This window comes from Suncus etruscus, chromosome 5, assembly GCF_024139225.1.
Source record: "Suncus etruscus isolate mSunEtr1 chromosome 5, mSunEtr1.pri.cur, whole genome shotgun sequence".
Taxonomy (NCBI): Eukaryota; Metazoa; Chordata; class Mammalia; order Eulipotyphla; family Soricidae; genus Suncus; species Suncus etruscus.
Genome location: NC_064852.1, coordinates 18,406,072 through 18,418,107, shown reverse-complemented (window position 1 = coordinate 18,418,107; position 12,036 = coordinate 18,406,072). Strand labels below are relative to the sequence as shown.

General features: G+C 48.6%; 1 protein-coding gene across 1 annotated transcript in view; it reads right to left on the bottom strand.

Annotated features, from left to right (window-relative positions):
* Positions 1-347: 347 nt before the first annotated feature.
* LAMC3 (laminin subunit gamma 3) overlaps positions 348-12,036 on the bottom strand; it is a 65,057-nt gene continuing 53,368 nt past the window's right edge. The window contains exons 24-28 of the mRNA XM_049772814.1: positions 10,583-10,685; positions 5,540-5,739; positions 2,719-2,865; positions 2,537-2,636; positions 348-619 (exon numbers count right to left, since the gene is read on the bottom strand). Of these exons, the coding sequence (XP_049628771.1) occupies positions 378-619; positions 2,537-2,636; positions 2,719-2,865; positions 5,540-5,739; positions 10,583-10,685 (792 nt within the window). The 3' untranslated portion in view covers positions 348-377. The remainder of the gene's footprint in view (positions 620-2,536; positions 2,637-2,718; positions 2,866-5,539; positions 5,740-10,582; positions 10,686-12,036) is intronic.

The window sequence follows — 12,036 nt, the reverse complement described above, 5'->3', positions numbered from 1 at the left end:
TTAGCTCTAGGTCTGGACTGTGACCTTTGCTGACCACTCGCTATCTCTGCAGCCAGCACCTCCAGCCTCGAAAGAACTGGCATGGGCACATGGGTGCACCTGGGCTTTCTCCTGGTACCCAGCAGTGCCTGGCACACAGGCACATGCGGCTACACAAATGAACTCGGTCACGCCTGTGCACCATATTCATGTGGGTGTATCGTCACATGTGTCTGCTGGTAGGCCACAGGGATTCTGGGGCCATCATCTGGCTGCCTGGGTAAACCGTATCTGTGATCTCCCTGGAAGGGGTGGGGGCGTATAGAGGGGGACTGTGAGTGCAGGAGGGGGTAGTGCCATTTGGGGAAGGGAGAGGGTCCCTCCACAAACTGGGTCCCTCATCGAAGCCCCTCACAGCCCCTCGGCAGGCTGAGCAGGATGGTCTCCAGGTTCTGCTTGTCGGCTCGCACCTGGGCCAAATCGCTCTCCAGCTGTTGCCTCTGCAGCTCCTGCAGCTTTGACTCCTGCTCCAGGCGTGACAGCTTCCCCTGCAGCGCCCCTGGTGGGCTTAGCTGCCCCTGCAATCGCTCCAGGGCCTCCTGGGTTTGGTTCAGGGCCGCTGGGTGGGCGTCCAGAGACCCTGAGGAGGGAAGCAAACAGTCTCAAAGGGGGCTCCCCGGCAACCCCCAACCCTAGGAGCCCCTGAAACGCAGACTCAGGAGCCGACTGTGTCTCTCAGGGAAAGTGGGCCTCATGGCAAGGGCCAGGTCTGGGAGCCCCATCGCGTGGGTACTTAGGGACGCTGAAGACTCCCTATAGTGAGGGGGCTGGTGAGGGTCCCATGGGGTGAAGCGAGAGGCTTAGATGAAAGCTTTGGAGGTGGAGGGCAGGGGTGGCTGTTCGATCCTTTAAATGTCTGAGTGCCCAGCTATCACTTTAAGTCTGGCTAAGGTGATAATTTTATGTTAAATAGGTTTTCTTTCTTTCTTTCTTTCTTTCTTTCTTTCTTTCTTTCTTTCTTTCTTTCTTTCTTTCTTTCTTTCTTTCTTTCTTTCTTTCTTTCTTTCTTTCTTTCTTTCTTTCTTTCTTTATTTCTTTCTTTCTTTCTTTCTTCCTTCCTTTCTTTCTTTTTTTCTTTCTTTCTTTTTTTCTTTCTTTCTTCTCTCTCTATCCTTCCCTCCCTCCCTCCCTCCCTCCCTCCCTTCCTTCCTTCCTTCCTTTCTTTCTTTCTTTCCTTCTTTCTTTCTTTCTTTCTTTCTTTCTTTCTTTCTTTCTTACTTTTCTTTCTTTTCTTTCTTTCTTTCTTTCTTTCTTTCTTTCTTTCTCTCTTTCTTTTTGTATTTTGTTTTGTTTTGGGGACCACACCTGGCAATGGTGTTCAGGGGTTACTCCTGGCTCTGTGCTCAGAAATCACTCCTGGCAGCCTCAAGAGATCCTATGGGATGCTGAGGATTGAACTTGGGTTAGCCAAGTGCAAGGCAAACACCCTACCCATTGTACTATTTCTCTTTCTATTTTGTTTTGGGGACACAGCTGGAAGTGCTCAGGGCTTACTCCTTGCTCTCTGCTCAGGAACCACTCATGGCAAGCTCAGGAGACCCTATGGAGATGCCAGGGATCAAACTTGGGTTGGCAAATGTCTTGCCCAGTCTCCAGATTTTGGGGCAGCTTGTTTTGGGGGCCACACCTGGTAGAGCTGCTGGGCTACCCCTGCATCTGTGCTTGTATGCTTGGGGGTTATTTCCAGAAGTGCTCAGGGGTCCTTAAAGTGCTAAGATCCTATCCCAGACCTCCTGTGTACCAAGCCTTAGCTCAGTCCCTAAATGCCTCCCTCTACCTGTCCCCAGCACAGATTTGCTGCCATGAGGTGAAATTTGTTGTGCCTGTTTCAACTCCACTGCTTATGCGGCATCTGCATCCCTCCCCACTGGGGGGCTTAGTGGGACTATGTTCCATCACCCCAAATATCTCCTGGGCTTTTTGTTTGTTTTGGGCCACACTCGGCAGTGCTCAGGGGTTACTCCTGACTCTACACTCAGGAATTACTTCTGGTAGGTTTGGGGGATCATATGGGATGCTGTGGATCAAATCCAGTTTGTTGTATGCAAGGCAAACGCTGTCCCACTGTGCTATCACTCTAACCCCAGAAATGTCTCCTAGATTGAGATGCTTCTAGACCACCTCCTCCTGTGATGAAGAATAAAGACAGCACGGCACAATGAGACAGGACACACCATGCCTACTCCACAGAAGGGGAAAACTAAGGCACAGGGAGGCAGAGTGAACCAAGAAAACAAAACGCCCAACTTGCATCCTGGTGGGGGAGAAAGTCTGGTTTGAAACCAGCCTGTGAAGCAATACTTGGTTCTGCAGCAGGCACAGGGCACTTGGGCATATAGGCATCTCTCTCCCATCAGCCTGGCCATTGTCTGGCCAGCTGAGCAGCTCTGAATGCCAGTCTTCAGGCCAGCACACTGCCAACAGACTCATGGAACCAGAAGCCTGGCGTGAGGACCTCAGGAGAACCCTGAGTGCACCCACTCCCAGCTCTCCTTACCCAGCTTGGTCAGCAACTCTGCCAAAGTCTTGATGTCATCCTCCAGGGAGATACGTTCTGTCCTGACCTGTGTCTCCATCTCTCTCAGGTCTAAGCCCATCTGATGGGGACAGAAAGATGGTTTGTATGTTGGCAGCAGCTCCCTGGGCTGGGGCAGTGGGGCAGGAGGCTGGTTCACGTACCCGCCCGACTTCCTCTAGTTCTTGTTTGCGCATCTCCATGTTGAGTGTCTGTCGGCTGGCCTGCCGGAGCACCACCTTCGTCTGGCTGGAGAGCCGGCTCGCATGGCGTAATGCTTGCTTGCCCTTCCTTAGAGCATTCTTGGCAAGCTATGGTGGACAGCAAGTAAATCCTGAGAGGACTATTGGTAACAACCTAAAGCCTCATAGACTTCTAAGCTGCTATTCCAGCCAGCCAGCCAATACCCTGTCCATCCAGCCCTTTGTCCACCATTCATCCATCTGTCTGCTCATCTATCTGTCCATCTATCCACCCTTTATTTATCTGTCTACTATTCATTTATCTTTCCACCATTCATCCCTCCATCAGTCTGTCCATCCATCCATCTTCCCAGCATTCACTCATCTACCTGTTCATCATCTATCTATTTGTTCACCATTCATTTATCCATCCACCCACTCACCCATTAGACTAGCTGTTTATTCATTTAGCTAGTCAATGGTCCATCTAACTATATGGCCATTTGTCTACCCATCCATCCATTAATTTGTCCATATGTTCATTTAGTCCATCAGTCAGCCAACCATCCATCCATCCATCTATCCATTTGTCCATCATCCATCCATCTGTTCATCATTCATTCATCCATCTGTCCACCATACATCTACCCACCCACCCATTAGACTATCTGTTCTTTCATTCAGCCAATCAACAGTCCATCTAAATATCTGGCCACTTCTCTACTCACCCATCCATCCACCCATCCATTTAGTCTGTCCATCTGTTCGTTTTGTCCATCATCCATCCATCCATCCATCCATCCATCCATCTATCAGCCTGTTTATTTATCCATCCATCCATTCATCTGTCTGTCGGATATGAAGACACCCAAGAAATAAGCAAGTTAAGCTAGAGAGATGATAGTCTGAGGAGATACAGATAAAGATGAGGGTTCTTTTTTAGTTGGTTTGTTTTGTTTTTGTTTTTATTTTGTTTTTGTTTTTGGGTCACACCCAGCATCGCTCAGGGGACCATATGGGATGCTGGGATTTGAACCACCGACCTTATGCATGAAAGGCAAATGCTTTACCTCCATGCTATCTCTCCAGCCCCAAGATGAGGGTTCTTTTTTTTGTTTGTTTGTTTTTGTTTTTGGGCCACACCTGGCAATGCTCAGGGGTAACTCCTGGCTGTCTGCTCAGAAATAGCTCCTGGCAGGCACGGGGGACCATATGGGACACCAGGATTCGAACCAATCACCTTTGGTCCTGGATCGGCTGCTTGCAAGGCAAACGCCGCTGTGCTATCTCTCCAGGCCCCAGATGAGGGTTCTTAATGTAAATTATCGGAAAGATGCCCACAGAGAATGCCCTGCAAGGAAGGAGTTCTATATATAGTCTTTTATCTGTCACCTCTCCCAGAAGGAAACAATTTTCAGAGGTTTTACCTTAGCTTCCTCTTTCCTCACATATTCCCTTGTGAAATGTAAAACCCACTCTTAGGCTTAGTTAGCATTAGATAGGAATTTGTTTTCCACTTTTTTTACCCTTCTTCCTATGAATGATTATTCATGAACAATAACTGTTCTATGTGGGGTTTAGTCAGGGCTCTCAGTCCACCAAGCTGGGAGCGCCCTGACCCCATGCTTTTCTCTGTTATGTCTATCTTATTTTCTTTTCTTTTTTTTTTTTTTTTTTTTTGGTTTTTGGGCCACACCCAGTAACACTCAGGGGTTACTCCTGGCTATGTGCTCAGAAGTTGCTCCTGGCTTGGGGGACCATATGGGACACCGGGGGATCGAACCACAGTCCGTCCAAGGCTAGCGCAGGCAAGGCAGGCACCTTACCTTTAGCGCCACCACCCGGCCCTATCTTATTTTCTTAATTTTCACAAAGCATCTGCTTCAGACCCATTCACTGGAGGCTGGACTCTGGCATCTGTTCATATCTTTGTCTAACTATTTTCTCCATCTCTCCATCCAACTATTCATCTATATACCCATCCAGTGATAGCCTCTATCCATCTAACATCCATCTATCCACTATTCATTCATCCTTCTCTCCATCTATCCATACACCATCCATCCATCCATCCATCCAAATCGTCTCATCTCTCCATATACCATCCATCCTCTCTTCACCTATCCATTTCTCCATCTATCCATTTAGTATCCAATCATGCATGCATGCACCCTCTATTCATACGTGTATACCTGCATGCATCCAACACACAGTTGCTGGATACAGTCTAGAGATGCCTGGTATAGTAGTGATTGCTCAGTGGTTGACCTTCCTCCCCCAAGGAGAGAAATCGAAGCTATTTCACAGATGGCCCGACACAGGCTCAATGAGGGAGAACCCAAGTGGTGGGAGCAGAGATCAAAGCTGAGGGTGATGCCTTCTAATTTAGCACATTCTCCATGCAACATAGAGCTTCCCTGGCACCTCAGCAGTGAAGTCAGTTAGAACTGGTGATGCATCACCAGACCAAATTTTTCTACCCCCTACACCCCCGTCTCCAAAAAATTAGCCTATAAATTCAGGATGTAAAGCCATATAGACAGGTATGAGTCCTGTATATTGGACTTAAGTCACTGAGTGAGGCTGGATCTCTGGAGTCTTCTGGGGGCCCTGAGCACAGCGATCATTTCAGGGGAAACCATGGGGCACATCTTCATGTTGTTTCAGAAGCTTGGGGCCAGGATCCAAAGAGCCTCTGGAAAGTCAGGGTCCACTTTAGGGAGAACACAGAACCTATAAGGGGGCTGCTCTACACACAGTCCCTAAGGTCGAGGCAACTGAGCTCACATCTGCACCCACTCACCCGGGCACTGTCTGTGGCCAGCAGTTTGGCTTCCCTGCCCTTCTTCTCAGCAGCAGAGGAGACAGACATCGCCTTTCCCAGCATCCTCTCTGCCATCTGAACTTTCTTCTTTGAGTCTGCAAGGACCCCATCCCGGATGCTGTCTGCCTGCCTGCTCAGCACCTCCAGGTCCTGGGGCTTGGGAAACTGCAGCTTTATCCCTGTGGACCAGCCAATGTGGCAGTGTCAGGAAGATTGAGCTCTGGTCTGACCGTCCCAGCCACGTATCAGAACCGTCCTTCACCTTCAATCCTGTAGGGACACTTAGTAGCATCCTGAAATCACACATCAGTCGACCAGCAGTGAGGATGGAAAGCAGAGACCACCAAGCTTTTATACCACCGGTTTCTAAAGGAACTGAGTGAATCTTTAACAGCTAGAGTGAAAGGAACTTGAGCCTGTCATTACCGATGAGTCAGGGGCTGGAGCAATAGCACAGCGGTAAGGTGTTTGTCTTGCAGTTGGTTAACCCAGGACAGACCTGGGTTTGATTCCAGGCATCCCATATGGTACCCCGAGCCTGCCAGGAGTGATTTCTGAGTAAAGAGCCAGGAGTAACCCCTGAGAGCTTCAGGGTGTGGCCCCAAAACAAACAAACAAACAAAAAAACAAGTCAATAACTAGACCATTCAAATGAAAAACTAGGGATTCGGAGTGATAGGACAGCAGGGAGGTGCTTACTTTGCATGTAGCTGACCTGGGTTTGGTCCCCGAAACCCCATAGGATTCTCTGAGCCCCATTCAGGAGTAAGCCCTGAGCACTTCTGGCTGTGGCCCTCAAACCATAAAAAAAAAAAAAACCTAGAAAAAAATTTTTTTGATTTTGGGTCACAGCTGGTAGCGCTCAGGGGTCACTCCTGGCTCTATGCTCAGAAATCGCTCCTGGCAGGCTTGGGGGACTATATGGGATGCCAGGATTCAAACTACTGTCCTTCTGCATGCAAGGCAAACACACTACCTCCATGCTATCTCTTTGTCCCAAAAACTAGAAATGTTTTTGTTTTTGTTTTTGTTTTGGGCCATATCCATCAGCACTCCGGGGTTACTCCTGGCTCTGCGCTCAGAAATTACTCCTGGCAGGCAGGCATGGGGACCATAAGAGATGCTGGGAATTGAACCCAGGTCCATCCTGGGCCAGCATTGTGCAAGGCAAATGCACTACCACTGAGCTATTGCTCTGGCCCAAAAAAACTAGAACTATTAATGCAGGTTTTATTATCTGCTAAGTAGCTCACCTCAGCAGAGAAGTGGGTAACTTTTTCTTTACCTTGTGGATAAAATCAAAGGGAAATTGATTCTGAGCCATCGTGATTTCACTTAGCAAGTCACTTTTGTTTTGTTTTATTTTATTTTTGGAAATGTAGAGATTAAGCTCAGGGCTTTATACATCCAAAGTCAAAATTTTTTTTAAAAATTACATTTTCTGGGGCCGGGTGGTGGCGCTGGAGGTAAGGTGCCTGCCTTGCCTGCGCTAGCCTAGGACAGACCTCGGTTCGATCCCCCGGCGTCCCATATGGTCCCCCAAGCCAGGAGCAACTTCTGAGCTCATAGCCAGGAGTAACCCCTGAGCGTCACAGGGTGTGGCCCAAAAACAAAAACAAAAACAAAAAAAAATTACATTTTCTAGTCTTCAGAACTATTCTAGGGAGACAGCCCCAGTGTTAGATTTAATTTGCTTCCTATATATAAACACACACACACACACACACACACACACACACACACACAAACAAACAAACAACAAACTGGCGTTTCCTGACAGGGATGTGACTGAGGAGTGGAGCAGTTATCTCTCATACGTGAGGCCATGGTTCAATAGAGACACTTCAAGAACTAAACAAAACACACACCTAACAAAATAGTGGTTTTTTTTTTTTTTCGGTTGTTTTTTTCAGATTTTTTTCAGATTTCTTGGGTGTTTGTTTATTTAGAGGTGGCAAGACTCCCAGTGGTGCTTAGGGCTTACTCCTGGCTCTGTGCTCAGGGATCACTCCTGGTGGGTCTCCAAAGACCATATGTGGTATCAAGAATTAAACTGTGTGTGGGGGACAGAGAGATAGCATGGTGGTTTGAATCCTGGCATCCCATAGGGTCTCCGAGCCTGCCAGGAGCAATTTCTGAGCGTAGAGCCAGGAGGAACCCCTGAAGTGCTGCCAGGTGTGACCCAAAAACCAAAAAAAAAAAAAAAAAAAGAATTAAATTGGGGTTGGTCATGTAAGGCAAGTGCTCTATCTCTTTAACCTCGGCTTGATATTTCTTTTCTTTTCTTTTTTTCTTTTTTCTTTCTTTCTTTTTTTTTTTTTTTGCCACACTTGTGATGCTCAAGGGTTACTCCTGGCTATGTGCTCAGAAATTGCTCCTGGCTCCAGGGACCACATGGGATGCCAGAGATTTAACCCAGGACCTGCCCTGGGCCAGCCACGTGCAAAGCAAATGTCCTACTGTTGTGATATCACTCTGGCCCCTTCTTTTCTTGTTTTATTTTTGGGGCCACATTGACAGTGCTTTGACCTCAGGGATCACTCCTGGAAGTCTTCAGACCATATGAGATGCCAGAGATTGAACCTGGGTTGGCCATGTGCAAGGCAAATGCCTTCCCTGCTGCACTATCTCTCTGGACCCTGTTATTTCTTTTTTGCTTTGTTTTTCTTTGGCCACACAAGAGGTGCTCAGGGGTTACTCTTGGCTCTGTGCTCAGAAATCATTTTTGCAAAGTGGGGGGATGCAGAAGACCATATTGAGTGCTGGAGATCAAACCCAGATCAGTGATATGCTAAGGCCCTACCTGCTGTACTATCCTTTTTTTTATTTTTTTTGGTTTTTGGGTCACACCCGGCAGTGCTCAGGGGTTACTCCTGGCTGTCTGCTCAGAAATAGCTCCTGGCAGGCACGGGGGACCATATGGGACACCGGGATTCGAACCAACCACCTTTGGTCCTGGATCGGCTGCTTGCAAGGCAAACGCCGCTGTGCTATCTCTCCGGGCCCTGTACTATCCTTTTTAAAGATCTATCTATGGAATCCAATCTCTTTATAGCGCTGCCAAATGCTAGGGCAAAATATCAATGAGGTTCAAATTTAAGTTCAAACTACTTTTCTTTTTTGGGGGAAGGGGTAGTGGTTTGGACCACTCCTAGTGCTGCTCAGGACTTACTCCTGTTCTGTGCAGATATCATTCCTAGATAATGGGAACCATATGTAGGGTGCAGAGGAATCAAACCTGGCCTGACCATGTGCAAGGCAAATACCCTACCAGCTGTACTATCTTTTCAGTTCCTTAGCCACTTTCTTTTCTTTTTTTTGGGGGGGGCACACCTGGCAGCAGCGCTCAGGGGTTACTTCTGGCTCTGTGCTCAAAAATTGCTACTGGTGGGCCGGAGAGATAGCATGGAGGTAAGGCATTTGCCTTTCATGCAGGAGGTCATCGGTTCGAATCCCAGCGCCCCATATGGTCCCCCGTGCCTGCCAGGAGCAATTTCTGAGCCTGGAGCCAGGAATAACCCCTGAGCACTGCCGGGTGTGACCCAAAAACCACAAAAAAAAAAAAAATTGCTACTGGTGGGGCTGGAGCGGTGGCGCAAGCGGTAGGGTGTTTGCTTGAACGGGCTAACCTATGATGAACCGTGGTTCGATCCCCCAGTGTCCCATATAGTCCCCCAGGCCAGGAGCAATTTCTGAGTGCATAGCCAGGAGTAACCTCTGTGTCACCAGGTGTGGCCCAAAAAGCAAAAACAAACAAACAAACAAACCTGGCAGCTCGGGGGACCATATAGGATGTCAGGGATCTAACCCAGATCCGTTCTGGGTCAGCTGTGTGCAAGGCAAATGCCCTACCCCTGTGCTATCCATTTAATTAATTTTTTTTTTTTTTGGTTTTTGGGCCACACCCGGCAGTGCTCAGGGGTTACTCCTGGCTGTCTGCTCAGAAATAGCTTAGCTCCTGGCAGGCACGGGGGACCATATGAGACACTGGGATTCGAACCAACCACCTTTGGTCCTGGATCGGCTGCTTGCAAGGCAAACGGCGCTGTGCTATCTCTCTGGGCCCCATTTACTACTTTAACTGTGCAACTAGGCCAGAGGCTGCCAGAAATGTGAATCCCTGTGGCTCTGTGAACACAAACCCAGCCTAGGCTGAGCGCAGCCCAGAATGCACCTGTATCTCACTCAGTCTGTTTTCTCTGCCTCCAGAATACAAGTGGGGCAGAGGCCTGGGATGGTAGAGAGGGGTCTCAGTCAGCCACAGGGTCAGTACACACATGTGTCCGCTCTCACTCTGGGGTGGTTTCAGCATGGTGAGGACAAGCACTAGGAAATGACGAGTAGATCCTCTGCCCAGGGATCTCTCCTCTCTCTGTACCCTGAAATTCTGTTTGGAGCAGGGCTCCAACATAATGTCTCTTATCAGAATAAAACCAAAACACTCAGAGGCCAGAACTATAGCACAGCGAGGAGGGTGTTTTCTTGTGCACAGCCAACCTGGGTATGATCCCTTTAGGAAAATATATGGGATGCTGGGGACTGAACCTGGGTTGGCTGTATGCAAGGCAATCGCTCTACCGCTGTGCTATCACTCCAGCCCCAGGTCCATAAAAAATTTAAGTAATGAAAGAAAAAAGCCAACTGGACTGTCATCACCTTCATTTTCTGCAAAGGACAGAGTCCTGCTCCAAGGTCATCATGATTTCAGACACAGTGAAAGGATCCACCCAGAGCAGTTGCCCTACACAGCCGTGATTTTATGATGGTGAAAAGGCCTGTCCACAGCAGATGCCCTGGAGATCATGGCTAGTGGCTTCAGTTCCTTCTCATCAGTTCCTGGGTTTCTGCACATGACCTAATTAATGCCAGATGCCCATGTGGGAGGTCCCCACAAGCAAATATGAAGTCCTGGGGTAGCAGGATGGTTACATGGCTCCTGTCCATATGACTGAACCCTTTTTTCTGCCCTTCTAAGTGGAGTCCAGGACACTTTGTTTACTGGGCACCAGGAGTGGCACGTACCTTCCAGATCAGCCTTCAGGGTCTTAGCACCCATCATGGTCACCGTGGCAGCCTGAACAGTCATGTTTGCCCGGGTGAGGACAACTCTAGCCTCCTGGTACAACTGGAGAGAGAAGGGGTTGATTAATGTGCTGTCCACAGGGCAGGAGGCACTGCACACCCATTCAGCTCAAGTTGGTCCCCATGGCTGGCAACTGCTCTTTACCAGGATATCTGTCTTCGTTTTTTTTTTTAATCTGTCATTTTTGTTTGTTTGTTTGTTTTTGGGCCACACCCAGCAGTGCTCAGGGGTTACTCCTGGCTCTGTGCTCAGAAACCATTCCTGGCAGGCTTGGGGACCATATGGGTTGCCAGGTCTGTCCTGGGTAGGCCATTTGCAAGGCAAAAGAAATTTCCTGGCGGAGTGTGGCTACTGGGCCACAGTGGGTGGGTTGGCCTAAACTAGTGGGCCTGCTAGTCCTGCAGGGAGAAGGGCCTCCCAAAAACATGAAACAAAGCAGGGAATGAGCCCCAGAAGTGCCTCTTCTTTACCAGGAATGACCAGCCTCAAGAAGAGGGGTCTCAAAAAAAAAAAAGAGGGGTCTCTTGACAGGTTGCACTGTGGATAAACCCCCAAAACATGGCGGGTGACAAGGAAAACCAGCAGATGCAAAAAAACTTCCTAGTGGGGGCTGGAGCCATAGTACAGAGGGGCATGTGTTTACTTTGCCCACGGCCAGCCTGGGTTAGATCCCTGGCATCCCATAGAGTCTCCAAGCCCAAGCATTTAGAGTGATCCTTGAATGCAGATCCAGGAGAAAGCCTGTGCATCTCTGGGTGTGACCCCCCACACTCACTCACACACACACACACACACACACACACACACACACACACACACACACTAAAAACAAAACAAAATAAAAATAACCTAAGGAAACAAAAATAGTCCATAAACATCTAGTTCACTTAATAGGAAATAGTCAGAATTGGGGGATCTCAGGCCAGAGCAGGGGGTTAAGGTACTTGCCTTGCACGTGGATCACCCCAGTTCAATCCCTGCCACCATATGGTTTGCCCTGAGTACTGCCAGTAACAACCCTGCAGCACAGATTTGGGAGTAGCACTGAGCACTACTGAGTGTGGCCCAACTCCCTCAAAGAAGAACAGAAAAGGGCACCACAATGTAGAGTATTAAATCCAGGTCTCCATGCAAAGTCTGTGCTCAGCGCCTAATCTGTAAAAAAATCTTGGGGCCGGAGAGGTGGCGCTAGAGGTAAGGTGTCTGCCTTGCAAGTGCTAGCCAAGGAAGGACTGCGGTTCGATCCCCCGGCGTCCCATATTGTTCCCCCAAGTCAGGGGCGATTTCTGAGCACATAGCCAGGAGTAACCCCTGAGTGCCAAACGGGTGTGGCCCAAAAACAAAACAAAACAAAACAAAAAAAGCAAAAAAAAATCTGTTCTTTCTTTGTTTC